Below are 19,722 nucleotides of genomic sequence, written 5' to 3'. Positions count from 1 at the left end.
GCGATGATCAGTATAAACTTCACAAGACACCCCATAAAGATAATGCCTCCAAATCTTAAGAACGTGAATAATTGCAGCTAACTCCAAATCATGTACCGGGTAATTCTTCTTGTGGGGTTTCAGCTGACATGAATCATATGCAATAACTCGCCCCTCCTTCATTAATACACAACCCAAACCAACGCGTGAAGTGTCACAATACACTGTATACATCCCCGAACCGAAAGGCAGCACTAACACTGGTGCAGTAGTCAATGTTGTCTTAAGCTTCTGAAAGCTCACCTCACAATCATCAGACCATCGGAATGGAACACCCTTCTGGGTTAATTTGGTCAAAGGTGTTGCAATAGATGAAAAGCCCTCTACGAACCGACGATAATAACTTGATAATCCTAGGAAACTCCTGATCTCAGTCACTGAAGTGGGATATTGCCAATTCTGAACTGCCTCGATCTTTTTGGGATCAACTTTAATGCCCTCGCCCAATACAATATGTCCCAAAATTGCTACAGAATCTAGCCAAACCTCATATTTGGAGAACTTAGCATAAAGCTTTTGTTCCCGCATTGTCTAAAGCACCTCTCATATGCTGCTCGTGCTCTTCCTTACTGCGTGAGTAAATCAAAATATTATCATTGAATACAATGACAAACGAATCGATATATGGCCTGAATACCCTATTCATCAAATCCATAAATGCCGCTGGGGCGTTAGTCAAACCAAAAGACATCACCAGAAATTTATAATGACCATATCTAGTCCGGAAAGCAGTCTTGGGAACATCTGAATCCCGAATCTTTAACTGATGGTACCCCGACCTCAAGTCGATCTTAGAAAACACCCTAGCACCCTGCAACTAGTCAAATAGATCATCAATACGCGGCAACAGGTACTTGTTCTTAGTGGTGACTTTGTTCAGTTGGCGATAGTCAATACACATTCGCATAGTTCCATCCTTTTTCTTCACAAATAACACCGGTGCACCCCAAGGCGATACACTTGGTCTGACGAACCCTTTTGCTAACAACTCCTCAAGCTGTTCTTTCAATTCCTTTAATTCTTTCGGAGCCATGCGATACGGTGGGATAGATATAGGTTGGGTATCTGAAGCCAAGTCAATGCAAAAATTAATATCACGATCTGGTGGCGTGCTTGGAAGATATGAAGGAAATACATCGGAGAACTCCCGAACTACAGGCACTGACTCAATAGTTGGAGTCTCTGCAGTAATATCCTGAACATAGGCTAGATAAGCCAAACAACCCTTCTCGGCCATATGTCGAGCTTTTAGAAAGGAAATAACATGATTAGATGCGCTGACAGATGAACCCTTCCACTCCAACCTAGGAAATTCCGGTATTTCCAAAGTAATAGTCTTAGCATGGCAATTTAGGACGGCATGATATGGGGATAGCCAATCCATGCCCAGGATAATCTCGAAGTCGGTCATATCAAGCAGCAGAAGATCTGCTCTAGTCTCATAACCATAGAATGTAACAACACAGGACCAATAAATCTGATTCACAACAACAGAATCGCCTATAGGAGTGGACACATAAACAGGAATACTCAAGGACTCTCGAGAAACACCTAGGAAATGAGCAAATAGAGAGGACACATATGAATACGTAGATCCTGGATCAAATAATATGGAGGCATCATTGCCACAAACAGAAATAATACATGTAATCACTGCATCTAAGGCCTCTGCATCTGGTCTGGCTAGAAAAGCAAAGAACCGAGCGGAGCGCCACTTGGATGGCCTCCACCTGGTTAGGCCCCACCTCTTGGACGGCCCCTACCCACCTGTCCTCCACCTCTGGGTGGTCGGACGGCTAGTGGAGCAACTAGTGCGGTAATCATAGGCTGTTGTCCTTGCTGCACTGGTCTACCCCAAAGCCTGGGGCAGAATCTCTGCATGTGACTGGGATCCCCGCACTCATAACAACTTTTTGGTGAGATGGGCTGCCGATTAGAAGTATGACCCTGGGGACCTAAATACCCACTGGAAGAACCCAGAATATCTGGTGGGCGATAAGAACTCTCTGGCATAGCACTGAAATAAGGTCGCTCTGGGGAACCCCGAGGAGGCGGTGGTGCTGGATATGGGGGCCTGCTGGACTGCCCTCTCACAAACTGACCTCTACCCCCAGATGGAGAACCTCTGAACTCTCAAAAATATCTAAATTGCTTATCCCTCATAACCTGTTCTCGGCAGCGCTGTCGCACACCCTCAATCCTTCGGGCTATCTCTACAACCAACTCATAAGAAGTCCCCATCTCAACCTCCGGGGACATAGTAGCCTGAATGCCAGTATGTAAACCCGCAACAAACCTCCGTGCTCTCTCCGCCTCAGTAGGGAGTATCATAAGTGCATGACGAGATAACTCAGAGAACCTCGCCTCATAATCGGTCACTGATATCTGACCCTACTGGAGCTGCTCAAACTAAAACCGCAATTCTTCCCTCTGAGAGGGTGGAATATATCTGTCCAGGAAAATTCGGGTGAACATATCCCAAGTCATGGGAGGAGAATCTGCTGGTCTGCCAAGAAGATAAGACTTCCACCATCTATGGGCTCTGCCCTCCAGCTGAAAAGTAGCAAAGTCTACCCCGTGAGACTCTAATATCCTCATGTTGTACAGTCTATCCTTACCCCGATCAATGAAATCCTGGGGATCCTCGTGTCGCTCACCCCCAAAGACAAGAGGATGTAGTCTAGTCCATTTGTCCAATAGCTTCTGCGGCTCGATGGTCGCAGCTGGTCTGGGCTCAGGTGTAGCTGTTGCCACTGGCTGGACTTCACCCACGGGTAGTGCACCCTGGGTTTGATATACAGCAGTTGCCTGCCCATGAGCCTGCGTGGTAGGGATATGTGCTCCCCTCCCTGCTTGAGATGTGGCTGGGTCTGCCGGAAATAAACCGGCCTGAGTTATAGTGTCCATGAACCGCAGCATACGGCCCATGACCTCCTTAAAACCCGGTGCAGATGTGAAATCCACCAGAACTGGCTCTGTTACGGGCACCTCGCCCTGTTCCTCAATAATAGGATCCTCTGCTGGACCCACTGGTGGCATAACTGGAACAACTCTGGGATGTCCTCGTCCCCTACCACGGGTTGGAGCCCTCCCTCGGCCTCTGCCTCGGCCTCTAATGACAGGGGGAGTAGCTCTGCCCTGGTCTGGAACCTCATTAGAGCGCGTTCTCACCATCTGTGAGAGAATAAGAGAAAGATAATTAGTACTACATTATTTTCACGATGGGAGATGAAGAAAGGTAGTTTTTTCTAACATCCTATAGCCTCTGGGAGATAAGCACAGACGTCTCCGTACCGATCTGCAAGACTCTATTAAACCTGCTCATAATTTGTGAGACCTACGTGAACCTAATGCTTTGATACCATGTTGTCACGACCCAAATTCACGTATAAGTCGTGATGGCGCCCAACATCCCAGCTAGGTAAACCAACTAATAATTTAAACATATATTCATTTTTAAAAAAAAATTATCCGAGTAATAAAACCCGGAGTACTTGCAAAACTTAAGACAATGTAAAAAATAAGATAAATTAAAACCCAAGTAAAATAATTAAATCCAAAGAATTCTACTAGTGTGTTTGTGTCAAGACCTGGTGCCACAAGTGTATGAGCATCTAGTAGATTATACATAATTTCTATAGACTGTCTGAAATAAAATAGACAGAATACAAATACAAGAAGAGGCACTAGTTGTTGCAGAACGACTCAAAAAGGCAGCTCACCACTAAGCCTCTGGATAACGTGGGTGCGCTCCGATAGATCCTCCGATAGTACCTGTCTCAGGTCCTGCACAAAAGTGCAGCAAGCGTAGCATGAGTACGTAAACAATGTGTACCCAGTAAGTATCAAGCCTAATCTCGAAGAAGTAGTGACGAGAGGTCGACTTTGACACTCACTAAGGGTCAATAATATCATAATAGAATATAATCAATTAAACATAATTTTAGGTCAACAACAATAATTTATTAACAAGGAGAAATAATTGATTAATTAAATTTCAATAATTTCCAATTTATCAATTAGCTTCACAAGCTGCAATTAAAATATCAAAGTATCGTGTAATTATTATTATTATTATTATTATTAGGCACGATTTCTGCCGAGGTCGTACGGCCCGATCCAGAGTGTCGTGTGCACTTCCGAGGGACGTGCAACGTAATCCATAGATGCATCTATACTGCCAAGGCGTTCGGCTCACTCCATAAGAAAGGAGGACATTTTCTTATGAACCTCCGGAATGAGAAGTTATTATAATATTAACACGTAGGATGTTCAATCTCTATTAACAATTCAATTATTTACACAAAATTTCGAGTATATGAAGTTTCTATCTTTTTACTATTTCCTCAAACAATTTGCAATATAATTTCAGTAATTTAATTAAATAAAAGGAGCAATTATCACAAGTAATTCATGATTTGAGTCCTAAACTACCCGAACATTTAACATAATTAGTAGCTACGCACGGACTCTCGTCACCTCGTGCGTACGTAGTCCCCACAATTAGCAATAATTATCAATGTGAATCACCTATAGGGTAAATTTCCTCTTACAAGATTAGGCAAGAGACTTACCTTGTCTCAAAACCCACTTCCCGATCACAATGTCGCGAAAAATTTCAATTCGGTGCCAAAAATTCCGAAACTATCCAAAAGTTATATAAAATAATTAATACATGCACAATAATTCGAAATTAGACTATTAAATAAATTACCCTATCTAAAAATGGTAAATTTCTAAAATTCACCCCGGGCCCACGTGCCCGGATTCTGAAAATATTTAGAGTAAAACGTTATCCATAATCTCAAGAACTCAAATATACAATTTCCATTCAATTCCATAACCATTTTCGTGGTTAAAATCTCATTTTTGTCAAGACCTAGATTTTTCATCTAAACCCTTGATTTCTAAGATTTACAGGTTATAATCTACCCATAATCTATGTATTTAACTCAAAGTTTGTAGAATTAACTTACCTCCAAGTTGCTAGTTGAAATTCTCTCTCGAAATGCTCCAAAATCGCCCAACAATGGAGAAAATAAGCTCAAAAATGGCTGAGCCCCGATTTTTAACCCATTCTGCCAAGCAGTGGTTTCGCATATGCTGCTCGCAAGCCATTTCTGCAGCTCCGCATCTGCAGAAAAGGTGTCGCAAATGCGGCTTCCCCCTAAGCCGGCCTCGTCCGCTTCTGTGGCTTGTATATCGCATCTGCGATGCGCTTCTGCGGTTGTACCTGCGCATCTGTGCCCAGTCCTCTTCTGCGGTGCCTTCCACTCACCTGTGGCCTCACATTTGTGGCTGGCCAAGTGCAGGTGCAGTTGCAGCAGAAGTTAGAAGCTTCAGCTGCTACTCAAAGGTCCAAAATCGATCCAAGCCATGTCTGAATAACACCCGAGGCCCCCGGGGCCCCGCCCGAACGTACCAACAAGTTTGAAATCATAAAACGTACTCGCTCGAACCCTCGGAACATATAAAACAACATCAAAACCAAGAATCATACCTCAAACCAAATTGATTCAACTTAAAATTTTTAAATTCTTCAAACTTACTCCGAACGCGCCAAAACATACTTAAACCTCTCGGAATGACACCAAATTTTGTGTGCATGTCTTAAATCACCATTTGGATCTAGTCTCAGGCTCGGAATTCCAAACGGACCTCAATTACTCCAAAACCTACTCCAAACCAAATTTAAAGAACATTAAATCTTCAAATAGTTGATTTTAACTATTAAGCGTTGAAATGCTCTCGGGTTGTCCAAAACCCGAACATACGCCCAAGTTCAAAATCATCATACAAACCTATTAAAACCATCAAATCCAGATTCCGTGGTCGTTTTCTCAAAATGTTGACCGAAGTCAAACTTAGCATTTTAAGGCCAACTTAAGGAACCAAGTATTCCGATTTCAACCCCAACACTTCCAAGTTCAGAACCAACCATCCCCGCAAGTCATAAATTAGAAACAACACATACAGGGAGTTTTATTTAGGGGAACGGGGTCTAAAAGTCAAAATGACCGGTCGGGTCATTACAGTCACCTTGCTTATACGTCGTTCACATGCATTTCACATAACAAATAATTTAAGGGTTCTATTCCCTCAAGTCAAGGTTAACCACGACACTTACCTCGATTTGCAACCAAATTCAAGATTCCAATAAACCTTTGCCTCGCGAATTCGTGTCCGAAATTCTCAAATCTAGTCATAAATAATTCAATATACTCAATACAAATCGTAGGAATTAATTCTATATGAATTTACTAATTTTTTGGATTAAAATTCAAAATTTATTTTAAAAATCGACAGTGGGACCCACGCCTCGAATCCCGAAAAAACTCACGAAATTCGAACACCCGTTCTGATGCGAGTTCAACCATACAAAAAATTATCGAATTCTGATATCGGATTGCCTTTCAAATCCTTAATTAAAATCTTTGAAGATTTCTACCATTTTCAACCCAATCTTTACCCATTTGAACTCAACAATCTTCCCACAAACCTTAGTGGTACAAGCATGTATAACTAATACTCTCACATCCAAGAATCATCTTACTAATTACCCATTTCTAGTTGGATTTCGAAAATGAAGAATTGGGGAAAGAAATTATTACCTCTTTGAAGCCTTAGCAACCCTTTGATGCGATTTCAAGGATTGATTTAAGGAAGAGTAGTGAAATCTTTAGTTCTCCCCTTTCCTCTCTCTAGAATCGCTCTCCTTTCTCTCTAAAATACCAGAAATTGCCCCAAAAATGAACCCCAATCGAGTTAAATGAAATGGGGTTCGGGTTATAAAACCTATTTTTGTACAGCCACGGCACATGGGGCGCCGCAGGGCAGCTGTGCAAAAAGTGTCTGAAATGAAATTTTGGAGCGTTCTGGAATTTCCCACAAGCGTGGCGCGCCGGGCGCCGCGTGGGGCGGCGATAGTACAAATTCTTCCAGCGTTTGGTAATTTGGTCATAACCTCTTGTAGGAGTGTCCAAATGATGAACGGTTTGAAGAGTTAGAAACTAGAGTCGAAGATATTTCATTTGATAGGTTGTCCATCATATAACTCCTTATATATGTGTATATATGCTCGTCCAAAGTTTGATCTTGTGCGTACTCATTTGGAACTTTAGTCTATTATGAAATTTTCCAACTTGGCTTAAATCTAGGACTTTCCTTAGACCCCATATCACTTATAATATGCCTCGTACACTTATTATCATATCCAATAGGTGTCCATCATTTTAATAGACCTCGAATGAGAAGTAGAGTCCGCCCCCAAATACATAACATAACTTATCTCTTCTTTCGCACATTTCAATTTCCCGAATTTTACTAACTCCCAAAATTTACAAATATTTCGCTAGAGTTTCCTTTGTAACTGGGCCTATCCACCTTCCAGAGAATCCCAGAAACCAATCCTAACAACACATACATAATCCAATCAATGTAACATAACATGAAAATATTACTAACAGTGGCCTCATAGGCAATATATTTCTAGAAAATGAACGACATTAACATTAACTATTCAGGTGATACGTAACTCATAGCAGGTAAGCTCCCAACATCTTCATAAAACACAGAAATGAATGTTTAAATTAAAGATGATATTTTTTGGTCCTCTCTAAAACATCTCTAAAACAAACATTCGTCCTCTAACGGAATTCGACAAGTACCTGAGCTGGTGAAAAGATGTGGATATTTGCTCCGTATGTCCGACTCGGACTCCCAGGTAGTTGAGTCAATCGGCTGACCTCTCCATTGTACCCGAACTGAAGGATAACTCTTAGACCTCAATGGACGGACCTGTCGAGCTAAAATAGCTACCGGCTCCTCCTCATAAGTCAAATCTTTGTCCAATTGAACTGAGCTGAAATCCAACATATGGGACGGATCACCATGATATTTCCGGAGCATGGATACATAGAATACCGAATATGCTGCTGATAAACTAGGTGGTAGTGCAAGCCTGTAGGCTACTTCACCCACCCTTTCAAGAATTTCAAAGGGTCCGATATACCTAGGGCTCAACTTGCCCTTCTTTCCGAATCTCATTACACCTTTCATAGGTGAAACTCGTAGCAATACTATTTCTCATGCCATGAATGCAACATCGTGAACCTTATGGTCGGCATAACTCTTTTGCCTAGACTGAATTGTGCGAAGTCGATCCTGAATAATCTTGACCTTATCCAAGGCATCCTGTTCCAAATCGATACCCAACAACCAAGCCTCTCCCGGTTCAAACCATCCAACCGGTGAACGACATCGCCTCCCGTATAATGCTTCATATGGAGCCATCTGAATGCTCGACTGGTAGCTGTTATTATAGGCAAACTCTGCAAGTGGCAAGAACTGATTCCAAGAACCTCCAAAGTCTATAACACAAGCGCGAAGCATATCTTCCAATATCTGAATAGTGCTTTCTGACTGTCCGTTTGTCTATGGATGAAATGTTGTACTCAACTCAACCCACATGCCTAACTCACGCTGTACAGCCCTCCAAAAGTGCGAGGTGAACTGTGTACCTCGATCAAAAATGATAGACACGGGCACACTGTAAAGGCAAACAATCTCGCGAATGTAAATCTCTGCTAATCGCTCTGAAGAATAGGTAACTGCTACTGGAATGGAATGCACTAACTTGGTCAACCTGTCCACAATGACCCATACTGCGTCAAACTTTCTCTGAGTTCGTGGAATCCAACAACAAAATCCATAGTGACACGCTCCCACTTCCACTCAGGAATTTCTAACTTCTGAAGCAAACCACCAGGTCTCTGATGCTCGTACTTAACTTGCTGACAATTCAGACATCGAGCTACATATGCAACTATATCCTTTTTCATTCTCCTCCACCAATAATGTTGCCACAAATCTTGATACATTTTGGCGGCACCCGGATGAATAGAATACCGGGAATTGTGGGCCTCTTCAAGAATTAATTCACGAAGCCCATCCATATTAGGAACACAAATACGACCCTGCATCCGCAGAACTCCATCATCTCCCACATCCACCTGCTTGGCACCACCGTGCCGCACCATGTCCTTAAGGAAAAGCAGATAAGGATCATCATATTGTCGCTCTCTGATGCGCTCATATAAAAAAGACTGAGCGACTGTACAGGATAGAACCCGACTGGGTTCTGAAACATCTAACCTCACAAATTTATTGGCCAAAGTCTGAATATCTGCAGCTAACGGCCTCTCACCAACCGGAATATACGCAAGGCTGCCCATACTCACAGCCTTTCTACTCAAAGCATCGGCCACCACATTGGCCTTTCCGGGGTGATACAAAATGGTGATATCATAATCTTTCAAAAGCTCCAATCATCTTCTCTGCCTCAAATTGAGATCTTTTTGTTTGAACAAATACTGTAGGCTTTGATGATCAGTAAATACCTCACAGAGACACCGTAAAGATAATGCCTCCAAATTTTTAGTGCATGAACAACGGCTGCTAATTCTAAGTCATGAACGGGATAATTCTTCTCATGAACTTTCAATTGTCGCGATGCATATGTAATCACTCTGCCATCTTGCATTAATACTGCACCAGCCCAATGTGAGATGCATCACAATATACCGTATAAGATCCTGAACCTGTAGGCAATACCAACACCGACGCCGTAGTCAAAGCAGTCTTGAGCTTCTGAAAACTCAACTCACACTCGTCTGACCATCTGAATGGGATACCCTTCTGGGTCAATTTGGTTAATGGAGATGCTATAGACAAAAATCCCTCCACAAACTGGCGATAATATCCTGCCAAACCCAGGAAACTCCGGATCTCTATAGCTGAAGCAGGTCTAGGCCAACTCTGAACTGCCTAAATTTTCTTAGGATCCACTTTTATGCCTTCAACCGATACAACATTCCCCAAAAAGGCAACTGAGCCTAACCAAAATTCACATTTTGAAAATTTAGCATATAACTGATTATTCTTCAAAGTCTGAAGCACAATCCGAAGATGCTGCTCATGATCCTCTCAACTGCTGGAGTAAATCGAGGTATCATCAATGAACACAACCACAAAGGAATACAAATAAGGCTTGAACACCCGATTCATCAAATCCATAAATGTTGTTGGGGCATTTGTTAGCCCAAATGACATCACTAGAAATTCGTAATGCCCATACCGAGTCCTAAAAGTTGTCTTAGGGACATCGGATGCCCTAATCTTCAACTGATGGTAATCGGACCTCAAATCGATATTCAAAAATACCCTGGCACCCTGAAGCTGATCGAATAAGTCATCAATTCTTGGCAACGGATATTTATTTTTGATAGTGGCCTTATTCAACTACCGATAATCTATACACATCCGCATAGAGCCATCTTTCTTCTTTAGAAATAGTACTGGTGCACCCTAGGGCGAGATACTAGGTCTAATGAATCCCTGATCAAGCAAATCTTGTAATTGTTCCTTCAATTCTTTCAATTCCGATGGGGCCATACGATATGGTGGAATAGAAATGGGCTAAGTTCCCGGAGCCAAATCAATACAGAAGTCTATATCTCTGTTGGGTGGCATTTCCGGTAAATCTACAGGAAATACTTTTGGAAATTCACGGACAACTGGTACTGAGTCCAAAGAAGGAACATCCGTACTGGGATCGCGAATATAAGCCAAATAGGCTAGACACCTCTTCTCGACCATACGCCGAGCCTTCATATAAGAAATAACCCTGCTGGTAGAATGACCAGGAGTTCCTTTCCACTCTAATCGAGGTAACCCCGGCATGGCTAAGGTCACTGTTTTGGTGTGACAATCCAATATAGCATGATAAGGTGACAGTCAGTCCATACCCAAGATGAAATCAAAATCTACCATATCAAGAAGTAGAAGATTCACGCTAGTTTCAAGACTTCCAATAGTAACCACACACAAATGATAGACATGATCTACAACGATAGAATCCCCTACCGGCGTGGACACGTGCACAGAAGCACTCAAAGAATCAAGAGGCACAACCAAATATGAAGCAAAGTAGGAGGACACATAGGAATAAGTAGATCCTGGATTAAATAAAACTGAAGCATCTCTATCGCAAACTGGAACAATACCTGTGATCACGTCATTGGATGACTCGGCTTCAGGCCTAGCAGGGAAAGCATAGAATCGGGGTTGGGTCCCACCACTCTGAACCGTGTCTCTAGGACGGCCTCTAACTGGTTGGCCTCCACCTCTAATGGCCTGACCTCCACCTCTAATGGCCTGACCTCCACCTCTAGCTGCCTGACCCCTACCTCTAGCTGGTTGAGAAGGCGGTGAAGCAACCGGTGCCGGTATGATGGCACGAGAATCCTGCCGAGATCTGTTACTCGACAACTTAGGGCAATACCTCCTGATATGACTAATGTTCCCACACTCATAACACACATCCTGTTGTCCTGGCTGCTAAAGTTGAAGATGACCCGGACGGGTCAGATAACCACCGTAGTGACTTTGAAGTAGTTGTGCACTGATAGGAGCTAAATGTGCAATGATTGTTGGCTGCCCAGGGTAAGGAACATAAGAGCCATGACTCCCTGAAGCACCGTGAGAATCTGAAGTACTGAATAAAATGGCCTGAGAGGATGTCCCCTACCGAAAGTACCACTGCCACCAGATGATGAACCTCTGAAATTACCGAAATGACGGGGCTTTTATCTGACACTGGCCCTATATCCTGTGAAAGAACCATCTCGATCCGTTTGGCAACATTAGCAGCCATCTGAAAAGAAATCTCACTCCCGGTCTCATTGGCCATCTGTAGCTTGATAGGTTGAACGACTCCATCAATGAACCTCCTCACTCTCACTCTTACTCTCACTCTCTCGGTAGGAAGCAGAAGAAGAGCATGACGTGCTAGATCCACAAAACGGGTCTCATACTGAGTGACTGGCATGTTGCCCTGCTGGAGACGCTCAAACTGCTTACGGTAATCCTCTCTCAGTGTGATAGGAAGGAACTTCTCTAGAAATAGCTACGAGAACTGCTCCCAAGTAAGTACAGGCGAACCAACTAGTCTAGTAAATACAAAATCTCTCCACCACCTCTTAGCGGAACACCGTCATCTGAAATACAGCAAAATCGACCCCATTGGTCTCAACTATAACCATGTTTCGCAATACTTCATAGCAACGGTCAAGAAAATCCTATGGGTCCTCAGAAGATGTACCACTGAAATGGATTGGAAATAGCTTGGAAAACTTGTCCAATCTCAACAATGCCTCAGAAGACAAAGCAGGCCTATCATCGACGTGTGCTGCAATAATTGGTTGAACTACCCCAACTGGATGGGCTACTGGAGCCTGATACTGGGGAGCTGTCTGCCCCGGAGCGGGAGTAGTGGGAATTTGTGCTCCTCCCCTAGCCTGTGAGATGACTGGTGCCACTAGAAATGTACCATTCTGAGCCACACCCTTCATTAGGCTCACCAAACGAACTAGAGCGTCCTGAAGCACTGGAGTAGCTATGAATCCTTCCGGAACTTGAACTGGTCCAACTGGTACAGTCTGAATTGGAACCTCCTCCTGAAGATCCACCTGACTACAACAGGTGTTGCTGCTCGAGCTTTAGACTGAGCTCTACCTCTGCCTCTACCTCTGCCTCTAGTGCGACCTCGGCCTCGACCTGTACCCCTGGTCATAGTTGCCATCGGGGGCTCTGGTCCTTGTCCGTCGGTAGATGTATTACGCGTTCTCGCCATCTGCGAGAGAATAAGAATAGAATGGTTCAATCATCGATGACAAAATAAAATCACACGACAGAATAAGAAAGAAGTGATATTGTTCCTAAACTTTATAGCCTCTGAGAGATAAGTGCAGACGTCTCCGTATCGATCCTTCAGACTCTACTAAGCTTGCTCGTGACTCGTGAGACCTATGTAACCTAGTGCTCTGATACCAACTTGTCACGACCAAAAATTTCCACCTTCGGGACCATGATGGCGCCTAACATTTAACTTGCAAGGCAAGCCAACGTTAGAATAATATTAGCCATTTTTAAACAATTTTAAATTAATTAATAACAAAAAAACAAATACGGAAGTAAGGTATGAAATGTAATGAATAATTCATAATAATAGTGATGTCTAAATACCATCCCAGAATTGGTGTCACAAGTGCACGAGCTACTAGAATAATACAAATAAAGGTCTGAATGAAAATAAAGTTGTCTGAAAGAAATACACAGCTATGATAAAGTGCAAGGGGACTTCAGAACTGCGAACGCCATGCAGCTATACCTCAAGTCTCCTGCAAATAGCTGAATACGAGAAAATCTACTATACGCCGGTGGGACCAACTCTAGTATCTGCACAAGAAGTGCAGAGTGTAGTATGAGTACAACCGACCACATGTACTCAGTAAGTGCCGAGACTAACCTCGACGAAGTAGTGACGAGGCTAAGGCAGGTCACATACATTAACATGTACGCAATAACAATAATAATAACAATAATATAAATAAAACAGGTGTCTCTTTTCAACAGCTAAAGCCAACTCAGTAGTCATAACCAATTATAATTTCAATCAGTTTCCATTGCGGCGTACAACCCGATCCCACAATATATTCATATTCAATTTTGTTGCGGCGTGCAACTCGCTCCTCTAATATATTCATTTCAATCAATTCTGTTGCGGCGTGTAACCCGATCCTCCAATATATTCATTTCAATCATTTTTGTTGCGGCGTGCAACCCGCTCCTCCAATATATTCACTTTCATTTCCGTTGCGGTGTGCAACCCGCTCCTCCAATATATTCATTTGTCAATTCTTATAAAAGAAATTACTCCAATAAATGCAACAATTAATATGAAATTATAAGACAACAAGCGTACAATAATTATGATTTATTAGAAATAAGTGATGACAAGTAGCAGTTAATTGTGGAAATTAAAGATGTAATAAGAATTTTAATAATTAGTATGCTAAACGTCAAGTGGCAATTAAGTCACATAAATCAAATAAGCATGAAGCAATTATAGCACGGATTCAAGGCATAATATTGAGCAAAGAATCCAAGAGAAACAATTAAAATAATAATTAATTCATGATTTAAAACGATTTATGATTTTTCAAGTAATTATGCAAACAATTAATTTGACGACGTATAGACACTCGTCACCTCGCCTATACGTCGTTCACATGCATTTCACATAACAAATAATTTTAGGGTTCTATTTCCTCAAATCAAGGTTAACCACGACACTTACCTCGCTTTGCAACCAAATTCAAGATTCCAATAAATCTTTGCCTCGCGAATTCGTGTCCGAAATCCTCAAATCTAGTCTTAAACAATTCAATATACTCAATAAAAATCGTAGGAATTAATTCCATATGAATTTACTAAATTTCCAGATTAAAATCCGAAATATATTTTAAAAGTCGATAGTGGGACCCACGTCTCGAATCCCGAAAAAATTCATGAAATTCGAACACTCGTTCCGATACGAGTTCAACCATACAAAAATTATCAAATTCCGACATCGGATTGCCTTTCAAATCCTCAATTAAAGTTTTTGAAGATTTCTACCATTTTCAACCCAATCTTTACCCATTTGAACTCAACAATCTTCCGACAAACCTTATTGGTACAAGCATGTATAACTAATACTCTCATATCCAAGAATCATCTTACTAATTACCCATTTCTAGTTGGATTTCAAAATTGAAGAATTGGGAAAAGAAATTCTTACCTCTTTGAAGCCTTAGCAACCCTTTAATGCGATTTCAAGGTTTTATTTAAGGAAGAGTAGTGAAATCCTTAGTTCTCCCCTTTCCTCTCTCTAGAATCGCTCTTCTTCCTCTCTAAAATACTAGAAATTGCCCCAAAAATGAACCCCAATCGAGTTAAATGAAATGGGGTTCGGATCATAAAACTCGTTTTCGTACAGCCATGGCGCGCGGTTGTGCAAAAAGTGTCTGGAAATGAAAATTCGGAGCGTTCTGGAATTTCCCACAGGCGCGGCACGCCGAGCGCCGCGTGGGGCGGTGATAGTACAAATTTTGCCAGCGTTTGGTAATTTGGTCATAACCTTTTGTAGGAGTGTCCAAATGACAAACGGTTTGAAGCGTTAGAAACTAGAGTCGAAGATATTTCATTTGATAGGTTGTCCATCATATAAATCCTTATATATATGTAGATAAGCTCGTCCAAAGTTTGATCTTGTGCGTACTCATTTGGAACTTTAGTCTATTATGAAATTTTCCAACTTGGCTTAGAATTAGGACTTTCTTTAGACCCCATATCACTTATAATATGCCACTTACACTTATTATCATATCTAATATGTGTCCATCATATTAATAGTCCTCGAATGAGAAGTAGAGTCCGCCCCCAAACACATAACATAACTTATCTCTTCTTTCGCACATTTCAATTTCCCGAATTTTACTAACTCCCAAAATTTCCAAATATTTCGCTAGAGTTTCCTTTGTAACTGGGCCTATCCACCTTCCAGAGAATCCCAGAAAACAATCCTAACAACACATATATAATCCAATCAACGTAACATAACATGAAAACAATACTAACAGTGGCCTCATAAGCAATATATTTTTAGAAAATGAACGACATTAACATCAACTATTCAGGTGATACGTAACTCATAGTAGGTAATCTCCCAACATATTCATAAAACACAGAAATGAATGTTTAAATTAAAGATGGCATTTTCGGGTCATCACATCGTCCCTCTTACAATGGTCACTGAGCTCACTATTTATAGCTATGCCTAGGGAAAAAGGTCCTAGGATTATGCCCTCCTTTAGTGCCAATTATGAGGGTCATTGATGAAGATGTAACGTTGAGCGTAAATGCCAAATTCTTTGTAACGGACCGTTGCTCTTAATGCTGTAGAATATTCCTTAGTAAATGCTACCGGGCGTAGAGCATTTAATACACTTTTATAAATGTTATCCTGTCACGACCCAAAATTCCAACCTTCGGACCGTGATGGCGCATAACATTTCACTTGCTAGGCAAGCCAATGTTAGAATAACATTAACCAATTTTTAAATAATTTTTAAATTTATTATTAACAAAGAACGATTGCAGAAGTAAAGTCTGAAATATAGTGAACAATCCATAAAAACAACGGTGTCTAAATATCATCCCAGAATTTGGTGTCACAAGTGCACGAGCTTCTAGAATAATACAAATAAGGGCCTGAATAAAATAAAGTTTTCTCAAAATAAACACACAGCTAAAGTAAAGTAGACGGGGACTTCAAAACTGCGGAGGTCGTGCAGTTATACCTCAAGTTTTCTCTGAGTAGCTAAAATCTGATCAAGTCTATGGTACGCTGCTGGGACCAACTCCGAAATCTGCATAAGAAGTGCAGAGTGTAGTATCATTACAACCGACCCCATGTACTGGTAAGTGTTGAGCCTAACCTCGACGAAGTAGTGACGAGGCTAAGGTGGGTCACTTGCATTACATGTACGCAATATTAATAACAACAACAATAGAAATAAATCAGGTAACTCATTTATAATAATTGAAGCTAATTCGGCAGTCATAACCAATTATCGTTTCCATCAATTCTGTTGTGGCGTGTAATTCGCTCTCACAATATATTCACATTCAATTCTGTTGCAGCATGCAACCCACTCTCACAATATATTCATTTTCAATCCTCTAATATTAATTATTTTTAATCAAGTATATATATTGACTTTTAAATAAGTCTATTGCGGCGTGCAATCCGATCCCCCAAATAATGACTTTTAAATAAGTCTGTTGCGGAGTGCAACCCGATCCCCTAATATGGACTTTTACTAAGTCTGTTGAGGCGTGCAACCCGATACTCCAATATGGACTTTTTAATAAGTCTGTTGCGGTGTGCAACCCGATCCTCCAATATGGACTTTTAATAAGTGTGTTACGGCGTGCAACCCGATCCTCCAATATAGACTTTTAATAAGTCTGTTGTGGCGTACAACCCGATCCTCCAATATATCCATTTCAATCAATTCTGTTGCGGCGTGCAACCTGATCCTCCAATATATCCATTTACCAATTCTTATAGAAGAAATTTCCCCAATAAATGCAATAATTAATAAAAAATTATAAGACAACAAGCATACAATAATTATGATTTAATTATGAAACAAACAATGACAAATAGCAAATTATTATGGAAATCAGGGAGAAAAATAAGCAGTTTAATATTTAATATGCTAAATGCCAAATAATAATTAAGACACATAAATCAAACAGCATGTAACAATTAATGCAGGAATTCAAGAATTAATATTTGACAAAGAATAGGAGAGAAATAATTATTATAATAATTAATTCATGATTTAAAATAATTTATGATTTTTCAAGTAATTATGCAAACAATTAATTTGACAACGTATAGACACTCGTCACCTCGCCTATACGTCGTTCACATGTATTTCACATAACAAATGGTTTAAGGGTTCTATTCCCTCAAGTCAAGGTTAACCACGACACTTACCTCGCTTTGCAAATTCCAATAAATTACTCAACCACAACTTTTCCTTTTAAATTTGTCTCCAAAAGCTTCAAATCTATTCATAAATAATTTAATATACTCAATACAAATCATAGGAATTAATTCCATATGAATTTACTAATTTTCCGAATAAAAATCTGAAATTATTTAAAATATTTGCCAGTGGGAACCAACGTCTCAAATTCCAGAAAAACTCGCAAAATCCGAACACCCGTTAATCTACGAGTTCAACCATACAAAAATTATCCAATTCCGATATCAAATGGACCTTCAAATTTAAATTTTTCGTTTTTGGAAAGTTTTACAAAAATTCCAATTTATTCCATCTAAATCCGAAATAAAGGATGAATATAGACATAGATTCATGAAATATAATAACTTTTGGTTATAGAACACTTACCCAATTCAAAGTCGTGAAACCCCCTTTGGAATCGCCAAAATCCGAGACTTAAAACTCAAAAATGAGTAAAAATGGCTAAGACCCGATTTTATGTATTCTGCCCAGAATTTTCGCATATGCAAGCTATATTTTCGCACCTGCGGTCACGCATTTGCGAAGTGGGGCTTCCAGGCGAGGTTCCGCATCTGCGGACATTTCTATCGCACCTGCGATGTCGCAGAAGTGACCAAACGACCACAAAAGCGGTCTCTTCCGCAGAAGCACTTCAGCCTTCACCGAAGCGGTCGCGCATGTGCACCCCATTTCTTCGCAGAAGCGACGCAATTGGCCAGTGCCAAGGTCGCAGAAGCGACCAGCTTCTCGCAGATGCGGTTGCGCACCTGCGATCACCATTGTGCAGGAGCAATTACACCAGGTTCTGCCAAGAACCTGTTGCTTTCAACATGCTCTAAACTATCTGAATTTCGTCTGAAACTCACCCGAGCCCCTCGGGACCTTATCCAAATATCCCAACAAGTCCCGTAACATAATACGGACTTACTTGGGGTCTCAAATCACATCAAATAACATCGAAATTGCAATTCACACTTCGATTCGAACTTTGAGTTTTAAACTTTTCAATTTGCAAATCTCGTGCCAAAATATATTAAATGAATCCGAAATGACTTCAAATTTGGCACACAAGTCGTAAATGACATAATGGAGTTATTCAAATTTCCAAAATCGGATTCCGGCTCTGATATCAAATAGTCAACCCCGTGCTCAAACTTGGAAATCTTTAGCCTTTAAATTACTAGTTTCCGTTAAATGGTCATAACATGAGCTAGGGACCTCCAAATTAAATTCCGGGCATACGCCCAAGTCCCAAATCACGATACAGACCTACCAGAACTGTCAAAATATTAATCCGGATTCGTTTTCTCAAAATGTTGGCCAAAGTCAACTTAGTTGAGTTTTAAGGCTCTATTTCACTTTTTAATCCATTTTTCACATAAAAACTTTCCGGAAAATTTTACGGACTGCGCACACAAGTCGAGGAATGATTAATAGTTCTTTTCGAGGTCTTAGAACACAGAATTACTTATTAAATTTAAAGATGATATTTTGGGTCATCATATTCTCCACCTCTAAAACAAACGTTCATCCTCGAACGGAGTTACAAAAAGTACCTGAGCTGGAGAAAAGGTGTGGATATTTACTCAGCATGTCCGACTCGGACTCCCAAGTAGATGCCTCTACCGGATGACCTCTCCATTGTACTCGAACTAAAGGATAACTCTTAGACCTCAACTGTCGGACTTGCCGGACTAGAATAGCCACTGACTCCTCCTCGTAAGTCAAATCTTTGTCCAATTGGACTGAGCTGAATTCTAACACAGGGGACAGATCACCATGATATTTCTGGAGCATAGACACATGGAACACCGGATGAACCCCTGATAAACTAGGTGGTAATGCAAGCTTGTAGGCTACTTCACCCACCCTTTCAAGAATTTCAAAGGGTCCAATATACCTGGGGCTCAACTTGCCCTTCTTTCTGAACCTCGTTACACCTTTCATAGGTGAAACCCGAAGCAATATTCTTTCTCCAACTATGAATGCAATATCACGAACTTTACGGTCGGCATAACTCTTTTGCCTAGACTGAGTTGTGCGAAGTCGATCCTGAATAATCTTGACCTCATCCAAGGCATCTTGTACCAAATCGGTACCCAATAATCGAGCCTCTCCCGGTTCAAACCAACCAACTGGCGATCGGCATCGCCTTCTGTATAATGCCTCATATGGAGCTATCTGAATGCTCAGCTGGTAGCAT

General features: G+C 41.1%; 1 protein-coding gene across 1 annotated transcript; it reads right to left on the bottom strand.

Annotated features, from left to right (window-relative positions):
• Nucleotides 1–541: 541 nt before the first annotated feature.
• On the bottom strand, nt 542–11,926 carry LOC138898542 (uncharacterized). The gene is made up of 5 exons (XM_070184617.1): nt 11,669–11,926; nt 3,814–3,825; nt 2,823–3,213; nt 1,080–1,635; nt 542–608 (listed from the first exon to the last, which is right to left on the bottom strand). Exons 1-5 carry the CDS (start codon nt 11,924–11,926, stop codon nt 542–544), a joined length of 1,284 nt encoding a protein of 427 aa, XP_070040718.1.
• Between the last annotated feature and the right edge of the window lie 7,796 nt (nt 11,927–19,722).

This window comes from Nicotiana tomentosiformis, chromosome 9 (assembly GCF_000390325.3).
Source record: "Nicotiana tomentosiformis chromosome 9, ASM39032v3, whole genome shotgun sequence".
NCBI lineage: Eukaryota > Viridiplantae > Streptophyta > Magnoliopsida > Solanales > Solanaceae > Nicotiana > Nicotiana tomentosiformis.
This window is presented reverse-complemented; position numbering and strand designations above follow the sequence as displayed.